Below are 27,834 nucleotides of genomic sequence, written 5' to 3' on the forward strand. Positions count from 1 at the left end.
TGAACGTAAAATTCTGCTGTATTTTCACAAACTAGAATTTGATCTGTTAAAACCAGTTCATAACATCCCAAGAAGCAAAAGGTCTTTGGTTACAAACTGCCAATCTAACTGACTGCAAGTTGGGATGGCTTAACACTATAAAGAATAATGTATGTCCAGGAATCTGGGAAGAGCTCAAGATAGTTTTATATGTCCTGGAAGAACATGCTATTAGAACTATGCTGAAGTAACAATTGATGGTTTTTTGGAAGACAAGAATTACCACATTTAGTTATGAATTGTTTTTTCTAAAGATGCTCTTTGGAGAATGATTGATTCAGGATCTTTTGTTCTAGAAAAGATTGGTTTAGTTGCAGACATAAAAAACTACCATTTGGTTTATAAAATTAGTTTCTTTGCACTGAATCTCTGAGATTGTCTTCAGAATTGCATTCTTTTTCGTTTATTTTCTTCATGTGTGGTCTCAGATGACTTTCTACAAAACCATCAGGCAGGATGTAGAAATGGATATTCTGAAAGAAAATTAAAAGTTCGATGCTTTTTTTTTTTTTTTTTTTTAAGTTTCAGGAAGTACATGTATCAATTTAAGATAGTTGTATGTTAACCTGGGAGCAGTAGAAGCCATGTGTGGTGACTTGAAGACTTGTGGTATATTATGGAAGTAAAGCACCTTGTCCAGGGGTCTGGCATGTAACGTGAATGAGTTCAGGAGTGGGTTCCTCTGTTTGGAGCAGAACCATCACAGCCATGCTCCAAGGCTGCTGGCTGACAGGGATCCATGGCTGCTGCCTGTGTACAGTTGCAGTGAGCTGCTTAGAGAGCAGGAGCTGTGTGGCTGAGTTTTCAGCACTGTAGCTGATGTATAATTCCACTTTTGAGATAAACCACTAGTTGAAGTTACTTGTAACAAAAGATTTTCTGGTGATTGCTGCTCGTAATAGAGGGACAGGGCTCGAAGCTGTTGCTAAAATTCCTTTATTAGGTGTTCTTGTGCATAGGGAGAATGTTGTTAGCTACACAGGGAATAAAAGTGATCTGTATTTCAATATGGATAATGTATTTTAATAGGCTAAGAGGAAAACAAAATACTTTATGTTACTTTCAGAGGCTTTTAGAGGGCTGAAGAATCAGTGTTGTACAGTGTTTTATTGAATGTTACTTTCAGCTGATGAGCTTCAAATAGAGAGAAGCCCCTTAGGTCGTGTAGTACTGGCTACAAGTGTTCAGTAATCTTCAAATCAAATGGAGGATGCAATCCAGACTTGAAACATTTCATTTTAAGAAATAACAGTCATTCCTCTAGACTTTGTTTATTCTTAGGAATCTCTAATTGCTGACATTGAGCATTGGAGAATTTCAGTGATTTGCTCGTGGCTGAATTGTTTTGTTTTTAACAAATCAAGGTCTCTGTAGGAGCATGTTGTCCTGTGTGTGGGAGGTGGAATCACTTGGGTAAGATCCAGTTATCCCCAGTGATGAAAACAGAAGAAAATCTGTGAAGTTTCTGTGAAGGGAGCCACAAGGGCTCTTCATATGCATTATTGGAGCAGCTCTGAGGCTCGTGTATCTGCTCTGCCCTTGCCCAGCTAATGCACTCCCCAAACAGCTGTTTGGGGCATGTGGGCCTTGGGGGAAGGGTTCCCCTGCCCACCCAGAGCCCAGCTGGGGCTTACAGCCACAGGATTTCCCCAGACACTTTTTCTCCAGTGATTTCCAACAGCATTATCATTAGGTCTCACAGTGGTTTTCTGATGTGGATGAGTGGTATGATACTGTATCTGTTTCATGGTTGATGCAATTTCCAAATTTAACTAAGTAAGCCCTCAGGGAGAAGGAAAATGCATTATTTTTCCATATAGTTCTTTAATCTTTCCTTTTCTGAATGCATAATTAAATGAGGTTAAATCATCTTATCTCATTTCCCTCATTAAACTTACTGTTACCCTCAATATTTTAATGAATTTTTAAAAATTGTCTTTCATGCTTGAGTGTCTTTTACAATATGGAATGTAGTCTGTTCTTGCTGTCTGAGCAATTTCTGCTTGTGAATTCCCTGGTGCTTGTGCTAAAAAGTGAGATGAGTTATGCAAGTTTAGAGTGTGTATTAGAAATGGAATAGGTGCTTACAATTAAAATAATGTTATGACAGGATTTAGGACAAAGAACAATCTAGAACATGTGAACATCTCAGAAGCACTAAATTTTTTTTTCTCCTGCCATATTTGAAATCTGGTTGGTTTTTATTGTTATTACTATCATTATCATCTTTCTTGTATGAATTGCTCATGTCCATAGCTGTGAGTAGATGTTCTCTGTAATGTACCTAAGACTGGAGACCTTGCAGCATGTCCAGCCCTCCCAGGCAGCTCTCCTGGTTGGGGCTCAGATGGGGCTGGAGTTATTTATGTGGGCTTTGGGCATGAAGTCACTATCAAGTAAATTTTTTAGAGGGGCTGTGCATCTCCTGAGGTAGAACCCCCTGGAGCTTGCACACAGGTGCCTGCATTTCTGTTTGTGGTGTTTCCAGTGAGCTCCTTGGGCAGTTCTTCCAGATGGAGCAACTTCCCAAGAGCCTGGAGGCTGGGATGACAGATGGCTTGTCACATCCATGTAACACAAGAGCAGGCAGGGACAGCCAAGTTCACATGAAACTGGAGAATGATCAGGGCAGGCAAATGAATTATTCATTTACAAAGCTCTGGGAGTAATCAAACCCAGCATGTGATATGTAGCCTGTGGAGATGGCTACTGGGCTGTAAGAATTCCACACAGAGGGAAAAAACATGGAGGAAGATTGGTGCCTCACTGAGTGCTAACTTTGTCTCTCATTAGATGTGACTTAATGTCAATAAACATTTTAGCTTTGCAAACTCTTATTTAAAAACGTGCCTGGAAGTGACTGAACCCTGAACTGCTTGGTGAATTAAAATGAACAGAATCTTCTGGTGCTCTGTAATTGTCAGGTGGCATGACACTGTTAAACTGACTCCAGGTAGGTCAGGAGTCTGAATACATCCATGAATTAAAAACTGCTTTGTCTTTAAAGAAGTCACCAAACAATATTCTTTCAAATGCAAGTATTTCTGGGTTAAAATGCTTGGTTGAGTCTTGGGTAATAAATATGAATCTGACAGTGAACAAATGCAAATTAAAAATTGAACATGTATGGCTTTTATGAAAAGATTTGTTCTTACTTTAGTAAGTATGATTATGGTTTTCTATTTCTCTGAATAATTTTATTCTGATTCATTCTGTCATTTTAGACTACTAAGAAATATGCCACGAGACAAAGAACAACTAGGCAAGACAGGCAAGAATATTCTTTTTTGGTAGAATAAGCTTTAGTAGATATTAGTAAAAGATACTAGTATGATTGTTAAGATACATTTATATGATTAATATATCTTATTATCTAGATGTTAGTAAAATGATGTTTAGGTAGTAGATATAACAAAAGGGTATCTTCTGATCCTTTGAATGTAGAAAAGATGCTTTTATGTGAAAGGTAACTTCAATTTTCAGAACAAATAGCAGTGAAGTGTTTCAACAATCTTGTTTTGCAAAGACAAGCAGAAAGAATTGCAGCCCAAAGGTTGCTGCAGTAAAGCACTGGTGGTTTTTTGGTTGATATTAGTAGTTCTGACCAATCTCTGCTCTTACTTGCCAGAGAAATTTCTTGGCCAGATTGTGTCCTAAGCCAGATACAGCAGAGTCTCTGTGGTCCCATTGGATACTAAAATGGATGGGGTGGGAGACAAGGTGCCTGGGCAGTCCTTGTCCCACAGGGTGCAGAGCCAGGTGCTGCACAGGCTGGGAGCTTTCTGCAGTAAATCTGGTTGTGATTCCTGGGGAATTAAACCCTGTTCCCTGGAGAATGGCTGCAGTTGAGATTGTCCCTGAGAGGGCAATATGTTCCCATCACTAGGTCCTGTAGGTAATATTTTTTCTATATGAAGATGAAGAAATTGAAGAAGGCCAAAGTTGCCTACAGGGGTCAAGTGGGCAGTCTGTGGCAAAGGAAAATGTAATTGGTGTTTTTTTTGACTGCTGTTCTGGTCAGTGGGACACACTGAAATGTATGCAAATGCACATGAGGAGAAGGAACACAGGAAGGCTTTATGCAGACTCTGGTACCAGCAGTGATCTGAAGAGATCAGCCATATTTACTCAGACAGTTTGGGAATTTTGTTTACTTAAAAATACACAGTAATTTTTCTGGAATGAAACTGTCTCAACAGTAAAATACCAAATTATTTTTTTGCATCTATCATTGAGGTTTGTGAACAGTTATATAGTTATGTAAAACCAGCTGTTGCATGAGCTGCTCAGCAAAGATAAATTCCAGTACAGTCCTGTCAAATTCCCTGGTAACTCAGGAGTTACACCCGCTGTTGGGCCAGGCTGCTGTGTTTCATCCTGAGATGTTAAAAGAACCTCACAGTTAAATAGCAGTGTTTGTAAAATGCTGGATGCCAAGGGCAGCAAAGGATAAACGTGCCATCAGTTCTGGTTTTGGCTCATTTCCAGTTTTCTGGTTACTGCTGCTGTTGGACAGCAGTTCAAATGCACCTTAGTCCAGTTGATATGTTAAACGTTAACATTTGAGCTCCAGCTCTGGTCTTTATGCCTGAGCTATATGATGATCTTTGTTAGTAAAAGCTTTAGAAACACCCAGAGAATTAATTGCTTAGACAAGTTGTATTCTAGATTATTACCCTCTGTAAAACAATGTTGGGATTTTTTGCATGTCTACTCCTCCAGGTAAAAATCATCTCCTACACCCTTCTCCTCTTTTCATGTGAACAATCTTGAAAGCAGCTTTTGCCAGGAGTATGTTGGACAATATATACATAGTTAATTCTTGTGGTTTTTTGCAAGAATTTTTGTTCAGCAAATAGACAGGCCTGAGCTTACCTTTCACACTTGTGAGTTGTACTGTCAGGCTTCAAAAATCTCTTACAGTTGTTTCAAGATGTGTGAGAAATTACATGCTGCTATTAATTGCTGGCCACAAAAATGTTACATATGGAGAAGGAGTTCACCGTGAAATCTGCTCACACCTCGGACCTGATGCTTCAGGCAGACAAATGTAATTTTAAATGGTTTTCAAGTACCTACCACCATCAGAAATATTGATCAGAAAGTTGTATGTAACAGCTGTATAGAAATCAAAGTAATTGAAGAAAACTGCTTTTCTATTTTCTCCTTCTGCTTGCAGTCCTATTCTAGCAATATTTTGCTATTTCCTAGAATCCAGGAAAAGCAGTTTTCTAGAAGCTGACACCAATTAGTATATTTTTGTTGCCAAAATGAAACAAATAGAAAAAGAAGTAAAGAAAGCACTGGCAGAATAGTAAGGATAGTGAGCCACATTTCTGCTTTCCATGCTGAGTTGAGCTGTTTTGTCTGTACTCGCACTTCCACAAAAGGCCTCTAATGTTACTGTTGCTGCAGAGAAGAGCAGATGCTGTTGCATCGTTGTGCTTTACCATCTCATGAAATAGCAAGGAAAAACATGGCAAGCTTAAGTACACCTTGCCATTTCCCAGAGCTTTTTGTGCCTGAGCTGCTTCACTCTGCAGTAACAGAACGTGTCCCATGAATGGAGTTCAGTGTCTGTAATACCAATAGCATTCCTTCAAGTAAAAGGCTTTGCTGAAGAGTATGTCATTGATTTTTTTGGTATTGATTTTTAAAGAGAACATTTTTCTCCACAACTTGTGTAATCCTGTAATAAAGCAGTTGTTTCTAGTGCTCCTGTTAGCAGTGTTCCTGCCTGAGAGGGGGGTGTTTTTCTCACGTAGATCGGAAGGACGCGGAGGGCTGGGAGACGGTTCAGCGTGGGAGGCCCGTTCGATCTCGCTCCACTGCTTTGGCAGCAAAAGCTCCTGCAGCTGCAGAATCACTGAAGTCCAGAGGTGACAGTGACAAGGAAAATGTCATTTCACCACCAGCAGAAAACAAGCATGGGAGCTCAGTCACTGGCAGTGCTGCGTCTGAAAGCACAGAGCTGGTACAGAAGGATCCTTTGCATCACTCTGAGGGTCTCCTTACTGAGAAGACTCAGGTCAGTCCATCATTTTGAACTGTTTTCTAACCTTAAATCTTGCAACTTTACTTCAGAGCATTTTCTAAAAGTGGTGTTGGCTAGAGCTTTGGTGAACTTACCAGATCAGGAAAGGCTGTTCAAATAATGGTTATTGCAGTTACATTTATGGAAATGCAGTAGGATGTCAGCACAAGTAGACTAATTAAAATTATGATGCTGTGGACAGCTTTTCCATGTTTTCCAACCAGTCAGCATTCAACACATCTCATACATACATTTCAGGTAGAAAGATCCAACTTTTGCAAGGTAATGAGCACCTGAAAGAAGTGAAGTTATTTGCATCACTCACTGTTGTTCCCAGTTATTTCCTTAAAATTTGACTCTGACTTTAAAAATCAGTATGATCCATTTTGTTAATTTTGCAAATGCCTCTTGTTAGTTCCCAGCCTCGGAAGCCAATGGGAGCACTGGCACAGCATTGCAAGGGGATTCCTTAGAACCAGCTCCTGAGATGCCTCCAGTTCTCAGCAGCCCTGACTGCAGCTCAAAAACTCTGCAGATGAATGAGGCTTCCCCCCAGAGCACTGACTGTGCAGACTTGCATCAAACAGAAAAAGCTAAATCTGAAACTGAAATGGATCCTGCAGATATTTCAAATGTGAGTGCTGCCAGATTGGTAAGAAACCTCATAAGATTTGTGAGTGAATAATCTAAACCTTAATTTTCTTGGTCTGTGTTGCACAGTGTTTTCTGTTAGCCTTATGTAAAAACTGTAGAGAAATGTATGAGGTACCTACTGTAGGAAAAATAAATAGTTGCACAGATTCTTTTCTTGTAAAATTCAATTCTGGTAAAGTTTCGGAACTTAAACTAGAAAGATAGAAGTGTGTTACTTGGAGTAGATAGATCTTTGCTCTCATTACTTATTTTAATAATGTTTGTGCTAATTTTTCATTTAAGTCACACTCTCATTAAAGTCCTACTTCAGTTTTGCTCATCATTCAAACTGGAAGCACATGGGATATCAAAATTCTGTTAGAAACAGAGTCAGACCTCTGCCTTTTAAGTCTTGCTGAGCTGCTCTGCTGGGTCTTCCTTTACAACAAGCAATTTGGAGGAATGCCATTCTTAAAGCAAAAAGCATGAAGTCAGTTTTCTGTTTTTATCTGGTTTCCCAAAGAGTGTGCTTTCCTGCCTGGAGAATTCTGCAGGTCTCAGGGTGTGTTTGCTTCACTGGGATTCTCTGAGTGGAGAGTTACAGTAATGTTACATAAAATCCAGGTTATACTTTCAGGTGCTTTGTTTTGTTTTGGATTTTCAGGGGTTTGTGTTCATTTTGGTTTGGTTTTGTTTTGTCAGAAACTAGATTAAAAATCTGATTTGCAGAAGTTTTCCTGTAAATCACTTTCCCCTTAACTTTTGCAAGCTGGAGTCCTGCTAGGTAATTTCCAAGCCATGTACCTGTTTGCTTTTAGAACAGATTTCAAGCATCTCACCCACTAACATTGTTTCAGATGCTCAGTTATTAGCAGTTCAGGATGCTGCCAGGTTGGTGGGATCTGTGTCTCTTGGAAGCATTTTACTGCCCCAGATTAGGCTGCTTTAAGCCCCAGTTTGTGTATTGTGGTGCACTGTCTGGTACTGGAGTGGGAGTGGTCTGGTTAATGCTGGACACTAGAGAAGGAAACACAATCAGCATATCCAGGCTTACATTTTTGCCCCATTCTTTTGTCATTCATGTTGGAAAACAAGTACAACCTGAGATTCCATTGTATTAACTATAGTGAAATTTCCAGATACAGCTCATGCAGATAATTTCCATCTTTAAATAATACTTTGGAGCATGGTTCCTTTTGTAGAGGTGACAGCATGTCATGCACTCATGTCTCAGAGTATGCCTTGCTTAGTCCCCAAGAGTAAGTGTTTAAAGCAGTAATTGCAGAACTGTCGTTGTGCTTTTAATGACAGGGTTGGCAGAACAAGTTTTTAAATTATGTGAATAATTAATTTCGTGTTCCATGTAGTTACTAAGTGAGTTAATAGTTGCTAACCCCTTTTAGTGGGGTTTGTATTTTCAGCTACTTTCACAAAATATACCAGTAAAAAAACTGTAAGTAAAGAGAAGTTGAGCAAAATGTCATACAATTCATGTTAACTATGTAGAATCCTCCTTTTTGTGCCTGCTACTGATTTTGGTTATTTTTCTGGTGTCATGTTTGCTCCAGTCCATGGCAGAAGTCCTGGCTAAGAAAGAGGAGTTAGCAGATCGGCTGGAGAAGGCCAATGAAGAAGCCATTGCCAGTGCTATTGCAGAGGAGGAGCAGTTAACCAGGGAGATTGAGGCAGAGGAGAACAATGACATTAACATCGAGACTGACAATGACAGTGACTTCTCTGTGAGTGTCCAGTTCATTGTACTGTGCCCTGGTGAAGCTGTGTTGTCAGTGGAGAATGAATATAGAATTTTTAGTGGTTTTTTTGGCGTTGAAGTAACCTGTTTGACATGTGCCATGTAATAATTGTCCCATACTGTGGGATATTTTGTCTTACTAAACTCAGCAGCACTGTGCTGCTGTGTGGTGCAGAGCCCTCTGAGCTTGCAGTCAGTGTCCTGCTGCTGATTTCTTGGTGCAAAACAGGGGGAGCTGAGACTTGTTACATTCATTGCTACTGTGGAAGAGTAGATGAAGCAAAAGTCTTCATTTTTACTGTCAGACTGGGAACAGCACTGACCTTTGGGGAGGCCAGTTCTGTTTGGAAACATTGCTGAATATTGCTGAGTTGGCACTGTTTAATGTGTGTGTGCACCTGTGAGTTAAAGTTTGTTTTTACTCTGGTTCATGTTAAATTTCAGGCTAATATGGGCAATGGAAGCATATCCTTCTGTGGTTTGTCTATGGACTGGAATGATGTTCTGGCAGATTATGAAGGTAAATTTTTGTATATTACTGTGCTTACATGGAAATCTAAAATTTAGAAAAATCCCTTTTTTATTCATGGCCAGTTAAGGTTTCAGAAGTTTGCCCAACACATTCCAAGTAATGTTATCTTCTCTGTTGTTTCCTGAGGAAAGATGGACTTTGTGTTCAGACTGTGTGTCGTTGTTCTTCAGTTCTCTTTCTGCTTCTCTCTATTAGAATTTTATGTTTTTTAATCCAGATTTATATTATCATCTGGATCAAAGTGCAATAAAATCATTAAGCATTAAAAAAGGACACATATTAAAGATGCTTCAGTCTGTGTTTGCACCTAGGCCCAAGGAAACCCATCTGAGAGAGAACTAGAGAGAGTAATCCTTTGTTACTGGCATTTCTTGTGTGTTTAAATTATCCCCACTGTGGTGGTGTGCAGAGGGGTCCCAGGACAAGGGAAGAGACAAGGATCTGACTCTGTGTCTCAGAAGGCTGATTTATTATTTTATGATATATAGTATATTAAAACTATACTGAAATAATAGAAGAAAGGATTTCATTGGAAGGCTAGCAAGGAAAGGAACAGAATGGAATGATAATAAAATCCTGTGACTGACCAGAGAGTCTGAGACAACCAGACTGTGATTGGCCATTAATTAAGAACAACCACATGAGACCAATCCCAGATGCACCTGTTGCATTCCACAGCAGCAGATAACCATTGTTTACATTTTATTCCTGAGGCCTCTCAGCTTCTCAGGAGAAAAAAAATCTTAGCAAAAGAATTTTTCATAAAACATGTCTGTGACACCCCCCCTTTGTTCTCACCTGTGCAGCTCGTGAGTCGTGGCGCCAGAGCAACTCGTGGGGAGACCGAGTGGAGGAGGAGCCCGCGCGCCCCCCCGGGCACGGCATCCACATGCACGAGAAACTCTCCTCACCCTCACGCAAGAGGTGCTGCCCTGGCTGCTGCCTGGCTCAGCCCGGGAAAACAGGCAGCCCAACTCATGGCTGCTGGAAACTCTCCACAAATCTGCTCTCTTTGAGTCTCTGGGTGGAAAGTTCTACAGAAATCTGTATTTTTTCATGAATAGGCTCGTACTTCATTGTCCCCTAACTAAAGTCTAGAAGAGCAGTATTCACATTTATGGGAAATAATTGCCCTCCAGTGGCCTGTTTGTTTTCTCTTAGTGAAATGGCATAGAAATGTTTGCTACACTGTCAGTTAATATTGTCTAACTTGATTTTATTCTTCTTTGGTTTTATTAAAAGAACAATAGCAGAATCCAAAAAGAAGCATGAGGAGAAACAAATGAAAGCTCAACAGCTGAGAGAAAAGTTACGTGAAGAAAAGACACTGAAGCTTCAGAAATTAATGGAGAGGGTAAGCTTTCTGTGATATAAAGGGCTGCTCTGCTGCCTTGCAGGAAAGGATTTTTTTCCACATAGTAGACATATTAGAGATTCAAACTAGTGGTGAAATGAAGTTGTCATCTGCATCTGAGTTTACATAGTTTTCACAGCTGACTTGTGCATCACAGCAAGTAAAGAAAGCATTATTTCAAATCATGAACTTCTTGACTATTTTATAGGAGACAATCTCAGATTCAGGGAAGGTATGACAGGAGGAGAAATGTGTTGCATGTATTCAACAGAAATGGTAAAACTCACCAAACTGAAGCAGTGTACTTGGAGTTAAACTTAAGGCAGGCTTTGTGTAGGGCATGAAAATACTTTATTACTGTGAAGAAAGCTTCAAGCATTAGAAGATTCAGGCCCTGTTGTCAGATATTGTGTTAGTAATGAATTGACTCCTTATGTGTAGGAGAAAGATGTGAGGAAATGGAAAGAAGAATTGTTGGATCAAAGGCGCAGGATGATGGAGGAGAAGTTACTCCATGCAGAATTCAAACGTGAAGTGCAGCTACAAGCAATTGTGAAAAAAGCACAAGAGGAAGAAGCTAAGGTGAGTGACTTTGTTTTCAAAGGAACTATTTAATAGTTATGCTCTTGTAAATGTTGTACTCAGAGTGCTTTGAAGTAGTTTGTGAAGGACAGTGCAATTTAGACACGAATCCTGTGAGCCATGAAGCAGATAAATGCTGATGTCTAAATGGTGCACTTTTCTCTAATACAACTTAAAATTAATTAGCTGTTGTTAGACATCATGATGGGTTGGTGTGGGAGAAAAGATGGGTTGAAAGAAAGAGCTGATCATTATCTTGCTGCTTTTGTTCCTCACAGAGTGTGGCAGCATTTTTGGTGATACCTAGTCCTGGAAGGACTGGAAGATCTGATGATCAATTCTCTGCTTTTCCAGCTCCATGGGGGCGCTCATTTTTCTTCTCATTTATTAAAAAGCCATTCCAGATCCAGCATTCTGTGTCCTTGAACAGTAGTTGTGTTGCTGTGTTTTGTACCACTGACGTTGTTGAGCAGCTGGGAATAGACAGAGACCTGTAGTTAGTATGTGGCAGCTATTCTAAATTAAGTATATTTAGTGCTCTTCTGACTTAGTACATAATGCCATAAGGCAGTCACTAGAGGGATGCTTTTTGGTTTGCTTCTTTCATACTACTTTGCTGAAATTTTTAGTGGTTTAACTCCAGCTAGCAGCTAAGCACCACACAACCACACACTTATTCTGCATCCTGTCCCATGGGATTGGTGGGGGAAGAGAGAATCAGAAGTGTAAAGGTAAGAAATCTCATGGGTTGATACAGAAACAGTTTAATAACTGGATGGGGAAAAATCAGTTCAAAGAAAAAGGAATATAAAAAAGAGAGAGATAAATGATAAAGAAGGACAGGTGATGCCAAAAGAAACAACTGCCAGTCCCTGAGCAGTGGCCCCACACCAACCTCTCCCCAGTTTTGTTGCTGTGCTGATGTCCTGTGGTCTCAGATATTCTTTTGGTCCCTTGGCCTTGATACTGTGCAAGCCCTGCTCAACAAGTAATTAAAATATCCCTGTGTTGTCAGCACAGTTTCCAGCACAAATCCAAAACATAGTCTCATCCTAGCTACTGCAAAGAGAATTAACTCTATCCCAGCCAAAAGCAGCATAACAGAAATGAAGTATTTTATTTTAAAGTCTGTTTTTCCCAAGTGAAGATACATGAAACTGTTTCATTATATGATGAGCATCTGTCTCAGCTGTGATTGATGCAGCTGTTCATTTGTGTTTCAAGATAAGCACAACAAAACTGATTGCACTTTTTTACTTGGTTGCTGTTTCTCTCTTGGATTAAAAGGATTTCTAGACTACCTAATTCAGTCTGCCATACGTTGATTACTATTCCATTACACCAGTGTGACTTCTGTAATTGTGCTAACTAAATCACACTTGCCATAGTTCCCCAGATAAGCAGATGTTTCAAATATTGTGTGTTTAACTGTGTGGGATCTGCTGGCTCATGAGGTTCTTGTTTTCTGGAAATCAAGGTTAATTGGGCCAGAAGGCTTTAGAGAAATAGCTGCTGGGTAGGATAGCTGCAGACCATGGTAACTGTTGCTGCCCAGTTGGTTATCTAAATACCCAGTGCTTGCTTGTTTACTGACCTGTAAAAGCCATCCTGTAAATGGATTCTAGTCAGTAAACAAAGTTACAAACATAATCCTACCACCCTTTTTCATGATCTGCTTTTGTCTGACCATATGTGTTCTCTTTACCTGTTTTATTTAGTGTACACATTGAAGTTCTGTTTAGCTGACCTTTTCTTACTATTTTTTTGTTCTTATGTACTGCACTGTCCTGTGGTTGAAAAACATAATACATGTTCATGAAACAGGCTATATGGATAAGAAATATTAGACCATGAGCCTGTTTGGTTTTCTCTTATTATTCACACTATGTATACTTACACTTTTTTGATCAGTAAGTTCACATGTATTTAAAGTTAGCTCAAAAGCCCCGTTGGATTCTACTAGCACTTGTGTATTTTACTGATTAATCTATCTGAGTTTTAATACTACACATTTATTACAGTGAAGAAAGCTTCAAGGATTAGAAGATTCAGGCCCCGTTGACTGAGAGAATGGACTGATGAAGTCTCAATGCTAACAGAATTGAGAGAAATTTTTACCCAAAGTTTCTTGTTTCTCTGATACAATTCAAATTTTCTTTTTATAATCCATGGGCTGTCTTGGTTAAAACAAACAAAACAGTAAAAAATCATTACAAAGCCTAAAGACTTATTCTCAAGTTTTCCAACTCATTCTGGAGAAATGTCCCTCCAGTTTACTACTTATAGTTTACAGTTTAATTATCAAGTGAATAGTTAACAAATGGATGAAATTCCCCAAGATGAAACCTATTTCAACTTTTTGGGTGTTTTCTTACCCTTTCTGCTTGTTTTCAGGTCAATGAAATTGCTTTTATAAACACCCTGGAGGCTCAGAACAAGCGGCACGACGTGCTGAACAAGCTGAAGGAGTACGAGCAGCGCCTGAACGAGCTGCAGGAGGAGCGGCAGCGCAGGCAGGAGGAGAAGCAGGCACGGGACGAGGCAGTGCAGGTAGGACAGGTCTGGAGCTGCAGGGCACAGTGAAATACAGCTCTGTGTTTCACTTTGGCTCTGCAGACATTCAGGTACAGCTTCTCCTAATTCCTGTGTGTTTCATGAGTAAAAGATCAACAAGAATTCGCTTTTCCCTGGCTAGGAGCGCAAGAGAGCCCTGGAAGCGGAGCGGCAGGCCCGGGTGGAGGAGCTGCTGATGAAGAGGAAGGAGCAGGAGGCACGGATTGAGCAGCAGAGGCAGGAGAAGGAAAAGGCACGAGAAGATGCAGCACGAGAGAGAGCCAGGTAACTTTGCAATTGTTTCTTTGGTTCCCTTCACCATTGTCCTCCCCAGAAACTGCACCTTCTCTGCAACAGCAATACCTTCCTGGGGTGTCAGGCTTAGGATTTTAAAAAGTATCTTTAATAAGGATGCTTGATGAATGGCTTGAAAGAAGAAATCAGGTCAGTCATCATAAATTCTGCATTATGTTTTTGTATTCCTTACATACATGCACAATATAAGTTGTAAGACTGTATTTTATTATATTCATCTTAGTTTTATTGCAGACAAGACCTTGTAAGAATTTGCCTTTTTCATATTTCACCTTAGTTTTCAAAGGAAACAAGATTTATGTACCCATGTTCTCCATTTCCTCCGCTCTCCAGAAACTTTTGGGCTTACTGGCATCAATTTGATTTCACATTGTTGTAGACACCAAAGATTGCATTTGTGAAGCACACAGCCAGGAAATCAGGCTTCATTGATTCTGCTGCCTGTGAACTACTTGGTTTGTAGTTTTGCCCATAATTAAAAGTTCATAAAGGGGACTTCACACGGGCTCTTCTCTCTCTTCCTTTTTAGGTGCAGGGAGAATGAATGTTCGTGTGCAAGACAGGTTTACTTTCCAACCTGATGCAGTCTGATAATTTCTACTTGTTTGATTTACCAAATTCTCTTTGTATTCACCTCCTATTTCTCCCTCTTTTCCTGCAGTTCCCCTGCTGCAAGCATTCCTTAAAACCTTGGTAAAAGTTAAGGTCTTTTCTATGATGGGTGTTTACTAATGGTTCTTGATACATTTTTAATGTCATGGCTTGTTTTCTTCAAAATTGTCACAAAGAGGATTTTTTCCCCTAAGTAAAATATTCAGAAATGTATTGACCAGCTTTCATCTTCTGAAATCCTGAGCAACATCATAAAGAGATTCAGCTTTCCATTAAAAGTTTAATGAATTCTGGGCAGGCTCTGTAGCCTTTGCTGGGACTTGATGGACCTTTCCTCAGTGTATTGAGCCAAAATCACCTGAGGTTGAGTGGGTTGGAAGGGATCCTTCAGGATCTTACACTCATTTGCAAATACTTAGGAAGATTAGGACTAATGGAGAATTTGGTTATGCTGTTTTGGGAAGATAGACCCTGCATGTGTAAGGCTTCTACATCTTTCTGAAATTTGAAGAAACCCTCAAAGTAAGCAAATGGCTGATAATTGCCCTACTGACATCTTTGTCTTCTGAGTCTTTCTACAGTTAGATCCTGTTGAAAATCTTCAAGCAGAAAATTCCTTGCTCTTTGAGTTTAATCAGTGTTAAATCTGCCCCATCCCTCTGTTACACCCCATTAATTTCCTTATGACTTGTAAGGAAAAGCAGTTTCCATTTGCCTTCTGTTGCTATTGTGTCAGCAAATCTCTGCTTGTTGCTCTTACACTCAATTTTTAACCCTTTGTACTTAAAATTGCAGTACCGTGCTTGCACTTGTTTTTCTTTTGTTTTCTTTGCCAGATACTGATGACATGAGAGATTTTTTTCTTTTTTTTCTATTCCTTTTTTTTAAAATAATTTTGGGAAAGAGTAGGAAGGAATGCATGTGGTGCCTTACACTGTGGTGATTCTGCTCTGTCAGTCATTACATCCCCTAATAACAGTTCTGAGGTTTCTCTGCCATAGCAGAGTGAGGGGAGGACTCGGGGTCCTGGGTTAGGAGCTCAGGGAGGGATGAGCTTGACAGGAATCTGGCTGTCCTGTCCCTTCTGTCCTGGATTGTAGTGTGATTTGGTGGAACCTTGGAGATATCACTTGGTGTTTTGTTGGGTTTTTTCCTGCAGCTAGGATTTGGCTTGTATCCTGAAGATTTAATACTGGCTGGAATGAGCGATTTTTGCAGTATCTGCTTAAAGTTCCTTCAGTATAAGTTTTACCATGTGCATCTGGGGGTGATTAAAACATCTGTATGAATGGAGTAGTGTACTTAAAACTGACTTCAAAAGCCCCTCTGCCCTTAACTTGTTTCCAGTAAAGCTTTAGTTGTAATTTCAAAGTATTTTATGTTCCAGAGAGTTGAAATCCACAATACAGAAATTGTTGTTCTTGTCAATAGAAATCATAAAACTGTATAAACCACATAGAATGTATATCCTAACCATGGAAAAAGAATGCTTTTCAGAAAGGCTTGTGCAGGAGTTGTGTTGATGCTCTATAAATGGAAACTGGAAAATTTTGTTTCAAAGACAAAACATTATTAGCCCAAAGTGTGAAATGGTGATAATCTGTTGTAGTTTGTAGCATTAAGCAAATATGTAAAAATGCAGACTGAAAGAAACAACTCAGATAAGCTTGTGGTTCAGTTTTCCCTTCTGTACCTCAGGGATGATAACACATAAAGTACCTAATGCTTCTCATTCATAATCTCCTCCCCACCCTTCCCACACCCACAGTGATTGGAAGAGTTCACTTTTTCTCTCTGAAAGAACAATTTTTAGTGTTTATAATTTGATTTACTTCCTCTGCTGTCTTCTTTCCTATCCACTTTTATATTTCCTGTGGCTTTTTGTTTTAAAAATGTTACTTCTACATTTATGGAGCTGATCTTGTTTCTTTCTGTCAGATTTCTGTTTAAAAAGCCAGACAAACAGGAATCCACACATGACAAAATCCATTGCTGTTTGGATAATAGTCCTTATGTCAGGCTCTCTAGTTTTGGCACTCAGTCTCCTTTAATTTTGGAATGCTTTTTGAAAAGATGGCCGATGGCTTTGGTTCATTCCTGCATAGCTCAGTTTTACCCAGAGCCTTCATTATGTCTTTGGCACTTTAGAGCTGCCAGGCTTCTCTCCCATCACATTTTACAAATTTTGTTTGTATAAACAGCACGAGTAGCTGACTTTCTTCCCCTTTAGGATTTAGTTGCTCCCTTGGCTTACTGACTACTGGGAAGTTGTTCTTGATGAAACTTCTGCCTGTGGGTTTTTGCTTAATGGTTACAAGTAAAGTTACACCCCTTGTTCTTTTCTTAGAAAAAAGATAATCTATATCTGTTCAACAGGGTGATGCTGTTGGTCAGAGTTTTCTCTGGGAGTTTCTATATTTAAATTTGTACCAATTTATAGAGCACTGCCCTGAGTGTTGCAAAGGGGGCTTTTCACTGTCTCATCTGCTCTTCCCCATTGATTCAGTGGCTGCAGCCCTTGGCTGAAGAATGCAAGTGGTGACAGGGTGTCACAGTCATCACTCTTTTGTAGCATCTTCTTGGCTATCACTGCTCTGGTTGGGACTGAGCTGTGATCCTGGTTCTGCTGCAAAGATTCAAGTGTTCATTAAGTCTTTCAAATGAAAACATCCACATTCTCTAAGTTGTTTTTTGTTGTTTTTCTTTTCTACTGAATCATGTTCAACTTCATGTTTGGGTTTTCTTGTTCTGCATTGCAGCCATAAATGTGTCAGTATTACTCTTGCTTTACTCTGATACAAATTCTCCCTGTACTTACTATCCTTTGGTTAGAGATCGAGAAGAGAGGTTGGCAGCTCTTACTGCAGCTCAGCAAGAAGCCATGGAAGAACTGCAGAAGAAGATTCAACTGAAGGTATAAAAGGATACATTAGCTGAAAAATACATCAATATTTCTTTGCACAGTTCAATTCCATTTGCTGTCATTGAATGTGTTTTCTCTTCATTGCTTTGTTTATTTTCCATTCAGCATGATGAAAGTATTAGAAGGCACATGGAACAAATTGAACAGAGAAAAGAGAAAGCAGCTGAACTCAGCAGTGGAAGGCATGCTAATACTGACTATGCACCAAAGCTCACCCCCTATGAGCGAAAGAAGCAGTGCTCATTGTGCAATGTCATGGTGAGTTGGGTGTGGGATCTCAGCGCCTCAGGACTGATGTGCTGAGTCACCGAGACCACCCTTGGGGGGCTCGGGAGTCCTGGAATGTTGCCAGAAGTGTCTGGTGGCTGGACTTTGATCCTGCACGGGAGACGACACCTGTATGAGGATGGGAGGATTTCACTGGGGTGAATGGTGAAGGGATAAGTTAATTAGAGTGTGAGACACAGGGTTTAGAATTTCTGTACAGGGGGGTCTAGAGAAGTAAGATGGAGGAATTGGGGCGTGTCCTGTCCTTCTTCTTCTTCTTCTTGGCCTCCATCTTTTGTGGTGATGGTGGCACTTTGGGATTGGTCCTTACTAAAAGTGCACTGGTCAATAAGGGTGAAAGGTATTGGGGAAAATAGGTAAATATTGTATACGTAGTTTTGAGTATAAAGATAGGTGACCGCCCTGGGGGCTCTCAGTGTGCTCATGGCTGGCTTGCTGTGCAGACCTCTGTCAAGCAGAGAGAAAATCTTGTAGATAAAAAACTAATAAACACCGAGACCAAGAAAAAACCTGAAGACTCTTTTCGTCCTTTGGAGCATGGGCTGTCCAAGGCCATCCCGAGCCTTTCCAGGTCATTAAAACAGCCGAGACAGCGACAGTTGGGCAGAGGGGACACTGCTGGAATTGCAGAACAAACCCAAGGCATGAAGCTACAAGTTCTGCTTCACTCACTTGCACATTTACTGTATCCCTGCTCTGCTTTTGTAAAAAGTGCATGTTATTCTTCTGTCCACGAGTCAGGTGGGTTAGGGAAGATTTCAAAGAGCTGTAGAGTTGTGGGTAGAATGGAGACTCTGGGCAGTGCTCAGTTATTGGCTGTCTGCTGAGAGAAGCAAGAACTCAGGAGCATCAGATGGAAGGAGGTAGTTTAAAGATAGATTAAAGCAAAGTAAAGAATGTGATTCTTTACATAGAGGGCAGCTGAGCTGGAACACCTTGTTGTAAGATGCTGTGGGTATTTGCATTCCCTGTGAGTTCAGGGGCTGATTGGTTAAGTGTAGTTGGACTGAAATTCACAGAGAAACCACATCAAGCTCAAGAAGTTCTTGAATTGAGTTTGGTTGGACGCTTGAAAGTGTTGGACAGGAAAAGGAGTGTTCTCTTTGTCTCCTCTCTCCCTTTGGTGTCTGATTTTTTGGTCTCTGTTGGAAGCCAAGGACATTGCTTGGCAGTGTCCCAACCTCAGCTGGGGCTCTCTGCCTGTGCTGCCCTCCCCGTCCCAGGAATGGTGGGGGAGAGAAGCCACACAGCCACTGGGCCAGAGCTGGGAGATCTCCTGCTGATAACTCTGTCACTGCTTTGCAGAGTCTGTGCATTATCAGAGTCCTACATGCCACTGAGCATTATTTCTCTGTAATTGCTGCATTAGGCAAGATTGCATGGGATCACCTCAGGCAGTGCTGGAACAGAAACGGGCTCAGCAGGCTGGAGTCTTGTGTATTCACTGAGCTTGCATTTCAGGATGAAACTCCAATATATAAAATTAGATTGAAGTGAAAATGAGAGCAGAGCCTAACATATTTATTTATCTATTATTACACTGCTGGCTGGCAAATCATTCTGTAATTTACTGTTAACTCTTGCAGAAAAGATGTTTATATAAATTAGCTTGAGGAGTAAAGGAGTAAAGTACTGTACTTGAATTTCTGAATACACCCCTGACAAATTGGCATGTTTTATATTATGTTTAAAGTGCTGTTATTTATATATTATTGAATTTGCAAAGGAAAAATAACTATTAAATTATTATCATTACAGATTTCATCAGAAGTGTATCTTTTCAGCCACATTAAAGGGAAAAAGCACCAACAAGCTGTGAGAGAAAACAGTAGCATACAAGGACGAGAGCTTTCAGATGAAGAAGTGGTGAGTTTTCTGCTATTTTATTTGTATTACTACTTTTAAATGCCATTCAGCTCAGTAGCCTATGCAAGTCTTGGAAAAGGAGCTGAACAAAACTGTTTCTGTTAGCTTGGGGATCAAGGCAGACTACCAATGAAAAGCAAAGAAAGAAACAGTGCATGGACATACTGCAGGCAATTGCCATTTGAAGTTGATTGTTTATGAAATTGCTTTTCAATTAATCTGAGGCATTTTTCATGTCACTACATTTATCTTTTCATCCTAAAAATCCTATACATTACAGTTGGCACCATCCTGCTATTTTCTTTGTTCCTTCTTGTTGCTGAAAATCTCTTAGTCCTTTTCTAGGTGAGCAGGTGTGCTATCCTGTGCATCAAGGTCCATAATGCTGAAAACTGTAGTGCTAAATTACTTCAAAATGTAAGATTTGAAATGTTTTGGAAGTATTAATGTTGCTAAGAAGAATAATAGTTTTTCAGTAGCTTCTTTAGAAGAGTTGGCATGTAGAGTGATTTTGAGGAAGCACTGAGGATTTTATACTTTACCAAGAGGCTCCTCCTCTGTAGAAAGGGCATCTGCATAGTTGTCTCATGTAATTTTTTGTTGCTGCTGCCAGAATTCAACTACAGTATTAAGTCAAGGGCTTTTTAATGAGAATTTGGGTTCTGCCACATCCAAAAAATTTATTAATGCCCCTCTATTATATCTGTCAGGTTTTAGGAGGAAATAGTGTGCAAGCCAGTTCTTCAGCCCCGATTCAGATTGAACTTGTATTTGGAAATCTGTTTCTAGCCAGGCTGATTCAGATGGCACAGTCCAGTAGTTCTGATTTTTCACTTTACTTCACAGTTCTTTTACTATTTTTATTTACTGAAATCTTCTCTTCATTTTCAACTTCTTACATCTCATTGTAACATGTTTTCCTTTTTAAAAAGCTTTGGAGAGTTTAGGTCTCTGAAGTACTGGAATCCACAGAGGTGATTATCACTGAAAAAGCAGAAAAAGATAACTGGAGAGGCACAGTAGTCTGGAGGAATAAATATTTGTGGAGTTGCACTTTCCTGCCCCTTCCCAGCTATAGTGAAAGTACCTAAACTGATTTCTCAGTTTCTTTCTTCCTCTTGGACAGTGGTTAGTGGGAGCTGTGTGGTTTTGTATTTGGATTTTAGGTACCAGACTTGCTGGTGTATATATGTGAGAAATTTCCATACTGCACTGGAGATACCAGCAGTGAGCTTTCCCAGAATCTGTCCTGTTGTGGGCACTCCCGGGTATGGATTGACCTTTTCTGGGATCTCTCTGGCCTTTGCTGGTACCTGTCTGGCCACTGTAGTGTGGTTCTTGCTGGGCAGCTGGCTCAGAGGAGTCTGGAGGAACACTGGACTGGATTTCCTTGGGACTGGGCATTCCACACTCTCCACATCTCATTGGGTAGCTGAACAATTCCAGTTTCTGCAGAACAGTCAGGTACTGACAGCTGCCTTTGCACCCAGCTGGGGAAACAGAAGTTCCACTAGAGGGCACAAAGATCCTGATTTTTGTGCCTAAATCCAGGGTTTCTCAGCAAAACATTTTGATGAGCACTTAAGAATGAAGGTTAAATGTATGTATTTCTTGAATAATGCTTAGTGCAAGAGAGAAAGGAGAGAACAATTCTAACTGAATGAACAGCTTGAGAGTTACTACAGCAGATTCCAATATCCTTAATCAGGATGGTGCATAGTATTTGGCATACTGGCAATGTATGGATGCCTCCATTCTTAGATATTTTATGTATTATTCATGGCTAAATTTCCCTTAGTCCAAGTATAAAATTCTGAGCTATATTATTGTAACCTGAAATTTTCCAGGTCTGAGGCCTTCTCTGCTTTTTATTACCTTTTTTTTTTTCTGTTCAAAGAGCAGTAGTAAGATGCTCATTATAGATCTGGGCAGTGTGGAGGAGGAAAGCAGTTTTACTAACCAGAGCAATCTGCTTTGGGAATCCCTTTATTCAGCAAGCATAGTTAATGCCAGGCTCACAACTAAAGCATTCAGTAACTCCTCAAGTTTTAAAATACTTGAGAAAAAAATTCCCAAGTTTTATACAGAAGTGAACCCATACTCCAGGGAGCTTTGTAATAGTCACAGTTACTTGTTTATCACTCATTTCAATTTTTCAGTCAGTGAAGGTAACTCTAGTGAGAACACACTTGTGCTACTTAAAGTTATTACTTGTCATCTCTGATGTCTTTAGATTATATATGTCTTGTGTGTGACCCTTCTTCTTTGACATAAAACATTTTATTTATATCACCTTTGACCTAATAAAATTTCACCTTTAACCTTATACACTTGACACCTCAGATAACTTACTCTTGATCTTTGACTCATTTTGTGTTCACCCTCTTCAGTATATTAGGTAGCTGCCTGAAAGAAAGCTTTTATAAAATTCTAATCTGATAATAGAATTTCTTTACTATTACTTGGGAAATCACAAGATTTGAAATACTTTAATTTTGTCCATATTGGTACCTCAGATTTAGGTGTGTCCTCAAGGCTTTGGAAGCTGATTGAAGCAAATGATTGTATAATTTTTCTTCACACAGTAAGGATTTTTCTTGGTTAATTTGACTGTAAGCAAAAAGTTAAAAACTTCTTAATGGTCATGGACACTGATTCCTGTGGGCCAGTTGGGTGGTAGGAGTTGATCTTGCCAGAAATAAAAAGAAGCTGCTGTATTCTAGGGGTTTTCTCTTTGCTGTAATGTCTATAAATTCTGTAATTTTAGAGAGATTTTCAGAAGTAAAAGCAGACTTCATGTTGGAGCAATGTCCCCCTGGTTTGGCATTAAGTGCTTATTGTGCTTAATTCCAGCATGTCTGGTGCAGAGGCTGACAACTGGGATTACACTGTCAGGAAGGTGAATTCATTTGTGGATGTGAAACATGCAAAGAAAATAGTTTTGCTGTGAATGAAGATACAAAATAGAAAAAAGCATGGAGTTCATTCTCAGATTGTGTGGCAGCTTCATTGCACGTCAGCCTTTTGGGTTTTTTTTATTTGGGGCTTTATTAGTCTGCAGCTGAAACATTTGTAGCTTTCTCTTACAGCAAGCAGCTCTTGGTTTTCTAAAAGTGTTATCCTGTGAAAGCAAATTAAGTTCTGTTCACATTGGTTACTTCTTTGTAACTTTGCTTTTGTCTGGCCTCTTGCAGATACATTAATTCACCTAGGTGGTAAAACTGGCAGCAGGCTGAAAATCATCTTCAGTGTATTTCTGAAGCTCTCAGAGCTCCCACTGGCCCACATCCTTTCAGCATTATCTCCAGTGCAGTAAGAGCCTGCTGCCTACATTATCTCTCTGATAAGTGCCTGGCTGCTTCCATCAAACTCTCAGCTTCTCCTGCTTCTGCAGTGCCATTTTCTGTGCTATTGATTTCCCATCCCCTCTCTCAACATCCACCTTGCTTTTAGTCCAGCAAAGGATGTAAACAGTGTAAGCAATTTGCTTTCATTGACTTCACTGGAATCAATTAGGATGTTGGTAGTCCTGACTAATTGCTTTGCTGAATGAAAGCCTGTGTGGCACAAAGGCCTCACTGAAAAGGTGCCTGCAAAAGCCACAGGACAACACCTGGTGATTTCATTGTGCTGAGGAGTCTCTGCAAGGACCTTCTAGACGTTTTCTCCTACAGATTTTAGGAGCTACAGGCACTTTTTAGGCACTTTAATGCCCCTCTGCTTTCCCTTTTGCCTTTGCCTTTCTTGTGTCTCCTGGTTTGTTTGGAGAAATACACCCAAGAGCTCCCTTTGAACCATTGTCCCAGCTCTCTCTGTATCTCCTGGCCTTTAAATGCCATGGTTTAAAGGGACTTTCAGAATATAAATCATGTCATTCCATGTGGTCTATGAATGTTTCTAATAAGTGAAAAGCTCTTCTAAAAACCAGATGCCGTAGATAACTTGGCAGGGTTTGGTTAATTTATATAAGGTGCATGCTACAATTTTATGTATTCCAAAGAAGGATGGAGGACTATTAATGAACTGTTGTTTGCCTATGTGAAAAATGTGCTTTTTCTTATCAGGAGAGAAAACTGATTCTTTTGTCATTATATAAAGGCAACAAAGGACTTCTAAGAGGTGCATTTAGATCAAATGAGAACATAATCCCATGATGGAGCAGAGAGGTGATTGTTGTCTGAAGACTGACAGTGTTAAAATGTGGGGATTTATATAAAAACCTGGTTGCTGGAGCCCACACACAGGTTCCTTTAAAAAAAGCTGCTGGCCAGTGACTAAAGCTGCCTGTGGAGAGTGGCTGGGGCTGCAGTGGGAGCTGTCCTGGCCCAGCTGTGCCCAGCTCTGATTTACAGAGTGCCTCCTGTGCTGGCAGTGCCCCAGGTAAAGCCCTGAGCCCTGGCTGGGGGTGCTGGGAGCTGTGCTGTGCCAGCCAGGTGAGCTTTGCAGCCAGCACCACCCACAGCCAGAGCTCCTGTTCACAGCACTTGGAAGTTCTGAAAGGTTTTTAGATTTTAGGAGCAAGGAGCTGTTTTCCTAGAGGTGTGTGCTGCTCCCATTATTTCTTGCAGAGGAAACTACTGAGGGAAGATGTGGCAATAGCTTAATGTCTGACCCTTGTTCTCTTCGTCTGTATTTACAAGGATTTTTCTTGTCCAGACACATGGTGGTGCCAGGATTTTGCTAATTTTTTTTTGAATACTCTATGTTTTCATTCCAATTAAATTATATATCACTATTGTTTTGTTGCTTTAGCCTTTGCAGTATTGAAAAAATGCTTTTGTTTTTGTTTCTGATTCAGAGTGTTTTCAAGTTCTTGTATTTAAATGAAGAGTGTTTATGGACTCCTTTGGTAGCCTGTCTAAAAGATATGATTAAGCAAAATGCAAAGTAACAATACTAAGCAGGGTCACATTTTTAGTTTCATCTAATAGAGGAGTTGGAGAGGTTTATACCTGTGGGTATGTGGCTTTTAAAAACCATTATAGACAAATAATAGTTTTCTTTTTTATTCTGGAGCATTCAGATGGATGTTACATGTCTACCTGTGTTCACAGAATCAGAATGGTTTGGGTGGAAGGGATCCTAGAGCTCCTCCAGTGCCACCCCTGCCATGGCAGGGACACCTTCCACTGTCCCAGGATGCTCCAAGCCCCATCCAGCCTGGCCTGGGGCATTGCCAGGGATCCAGGGGCAGCCACAGGGGGGTCAGTGCCCAGTGTGCCAGCCTTGCTCTTGCCCTGGTGTTTGCCTCCATCTCTCCTGGCTTTTGGCTGCTCCATTGTGACCATTCCAGCTCAGGGAGATGGCCCTGGCCCAGCCCTGCTGCTGCTGCAGCCATTTCTGGGCTCTATGGTGCTGAATGTGGTTTGGTCATATGTAGAACAATATTCCTGTTTGCTTTATCCCCAGACTTCACAGTAGATTCAGTTTTTTTCTTGGCATCTTATTATAGTTCTCCAACAGTAGCCCATTTTTCTTCTCTGTTGCTCAGGGGAAACAATCTGTAAATCAGTTGCAAACAAGAACTTCCCATCCCAGTAAAGCCTCAGGTTCTGGTTGAGTTGGCTTTACTCAATTATTTTTTTTTCCTGAGGAAGGAAGGATGTCTTTTAGAGCAGAGTTGTGTTGCTAGAGGAGTGGAATTATGCCAGGCTTCTGTGGTTCATTTTTGTTTATGGATATTTCATACCTCATGGTACCTGTGGTCCTTTCAGTCCTGGAGCTCTGGCCATGTCATTCTGCTGTGAATAATTCTGTCCTGGAAGACATTGTCATAAAAATCAATGATTATAAAGTCTAATCCATGTTGCAGCTTGCAGAAGGTCTCTCAGTACCCCATACATCAATTCTAGTTTTTTGTACTTTGCAGAGCAATAGCTTCTTACCTTTAATTTATTATAAAGTATTGTTTTTCTTGGCAAAAATGTCTGTGATTAATGGTGCATTGGCTGTGCCTTTAATTGGGATAGATCACTGCCAGCAGCTGCACCCTTCCTGATTTTGGCTTGGGCATCTCCAATATCCACAGCCAGTAAAAGAAACTGCTGCTGGCAGTCCAGCTGGACTCTGATCTCCCCTTCCCCTCAGCTTGATCTGTCCTTGCAGCCAGATGATAAAGTCAGAGCCTCCCAGCCTTCCTCCCACCTCTGCAGGGATGCTTCCCATGGCCAGGATGCAGAGTTCTCATCACACAGAACAGACACCTTCATTTCACTTTCTGTTCCTGCATTTTAGAGTTCCAAGTGGGAGTGGTATTAAAAATCTGAAGAAATACTTGAAGTTCCTATTAAGAATATTATTTGTTATTTATCTCAGTGGCAGACTGTTGTGTCATTGAATCCATGGACAAGCAAGGTGACTGGAAGTGCAGTCAATATCAGCAGTAAAAACAGTTTTCCATTGGGCATGCTGAAAAAAGCAGGATTAATCCCTCATGGAAAAAAAACTTAATCCCAGATGTCAAGGAAAGCCTAGTCGTACAATGAAAGGTCACTCTTCGGTTTTGAATGAATAATAGAAGTTTTTAGTGCTCTCAACTCATCTTCTAAAGTACAGTCTAGCATAGAAAATAACATTTGAAAATTCATTGCATTATAAGCTGTTTCTTATACATGTAGCACCTCTAGTAACGTGTTAATTCATATTAATAAGGAACACCTTCCTTGCTATGATTCTTCATACTTTGGAGTGGATCATCACTTGTGGTCCTATAATAGTATTTGATCTCTTTATGATGAAGAATTACTGATCATTTGTGTTTCAGGCTGTCATTGTTTAAAAATGAAGTGTGCTTTTGATATAACTCATAGTCTGCTTCAGCATCTGTTTTCCCTATTAAATATTGTCCTAGATTATGAGGAAAAAATAAAATAGTGAGGAATTCTGTTGAAACATGTAGTAAAATCGTGAACAAATATTCCTGTGGTAGTGTGATTTAGAAGTGAACCCTAAAAACCCTTCAAAAGTTGGCAAATATATCCCTTAAGTGATTATATACACAAGTAAGAAACAATTATTTCTGACATTGGTAATAAATTGTGAAAAAACTTTTTAATGATTTTCTGCAGTTGCAGGATATTGTTTATTTTGAAACAGGTAGAGATGTAAATCCAAAAGATATATGTAGGCTTCAGAATAGTTACCTATTGATTTGCTAGAATATATTCCTTATGTACATTACCTTTATGGAAAATACTCAGTTTGATATATGTATTTTCTATATTAAAATGGTAAATGAATGACAGCTTATTATTATGTGATATAAGCTACTACAAGTGTTTCTTTATAGTCTTCCTCATGTTTATATTTTAATGCTGATGTGAGGGGGCAAGTAATAACAAGTATTTGGAAGTTCTGAAGCCTCAGTTTAGATCAATAGCTGGAGACAGATGTTTTTCAAGTTGCCTTGGCCTGCAGAACTGGGTTAGAACACTTATAAGAATGCCTTTTCTTTCAGAACTTAGGGATTCAAGGTTGGAAAGAATACAAAAATAACAGAATAACCAGCCTTACAGTATTTTGGCACTTCTGCCGCAGTTCTGGCCAGAATCCAGAAATACAGAAGGGAATGAAAATGAAAAAATAACAGAGGGGGAAAAAACCTACAAACTCTAAGATTCAGCAAGGTCATTTTGGCTTGGTGTTTTGGGTGAAAGTGCAATGGTCAGGAAGGTTTTGCAGATCTGTGGCTTGGTGAGTTTGTGAGTGATGGAGCTCAGGCCAGGAGCCCTGGGTGGCCGTGGCACTGCCAGCCTTGCCCTGCCCCTCTGGCCAAGGATGCCCCTGCAGAGCTGCCTCCTGAGCTTGGAGCAGGTGCCAGCAGCTCCCTGGGCACCCTGCTGCTCCTGCCTTCTCTGCTCCAGGGATCCCAGAGCCTCCTTGGCCCCTGGGCACCCTGCTGCTCCTGCTCCAGGGATCCCAGAGCCTCCTTGGCCCCTGGGCACCCTGCTGCTCCTGCTCCAGGGATCCCAGAGCCTCCTTGGCCCCTGGGCACCCTGCTGCTCCTGCTCCAGGGATCCCAGAGCCTCCTGGCCCTGCCTGTGCTCAGGGAACTCAGTGCTTAGGGAGGCCAGGGATAAATAACTCAGATGATCTGCACTGGGGCTGCCCTGCACCAGCACTGCCAAAATACTGTAAGGCTGCTTATTCTGTTATTTTTGTGTTCTTTCCTGGCTTTGCTGCAATATTGTCCTGCCTGTGCAGGCATGCCCCAGGCAGAATTCATAAAAAGGCAACACTTACTTAAAAAGAAAGGAACAGGAAATAAGTATTTGTGTTATGGTTGCCTCTAATTTTAGAAGGAGGGAATTTTGTTAGGAAGAATTCTCTTTGGCACACTTCACAATTTAAT

General features: G+C 40.4%; 1 protein-coding gene across 2 annotated transcripts in view; it reads left to right on the forward strand.

Moving 5' to 3' along the window:
• The window catches only part of SCAPER (S-phase cyclin A associated protein in the ER), a 137,808-nt gene that overhangs the window by 24,801 nt on the left and 85,173 nt on the right, over positions 1-27,834 (forward strand). For both annotated transcript variants that reach the window (XM_063169470.1, XM_063169471.1), the window contains exons 9-20: positions 5,805-6,067; positions 6,489-6,707; positions 8,275-8,445; positions 8,904-8,979; positions 9,798-9,915; positions 10,234-10,345; positions 10,787-10,927; positions 13,322-13,477; positions 13,623-13,765; positions 17,240-17,321; positions 17,436-17,588; positions 19,377-19,484. In XM_063169470.1, the coding sequence (XP_063025540.1) occupies positions 5,805-6,067; positions 6,489-6,707; positions 8,275-8,445; positions 8,904-8,979; positions 9,798-9,915; positions 10,234-10,345; positions 10,787-10,927; positions 13,322-13,477; positions 13,623-13,765; positions 17,240-17,321; positions 17,436-17,588; positions 19,377-19,484 (1,742 nt within the window). The remainder of the gene's footprint in view (positions 1-5,804; positions 6,068-6,488; positions 6,708-8,274; positions 8,446-8,903; positions 8,980-9,797; positions 9,916-10,233; positions 10,346-10,786; positions 10,928-13,321; positions 13,478-13,622; positions 13,766-17,239; positions 17,322-17,435; positions 17,589-19,376; positions 19,485-27,834) is intronic.

This window comes from Melospiza melodia, chromosome 15 (genome assembly GCF_035770615.1).
Source record: "Melospiza melodia melodia isolate bMelMel2 chromosome 15, bMelMel2.pri, whole genome shotgun sequence".
Lineage (NCBI taxonomy): Eukaryota > Metazoa > Chordata > Aves > Passeriformes > Passerellidae > Melospiza > Melospiza melodia.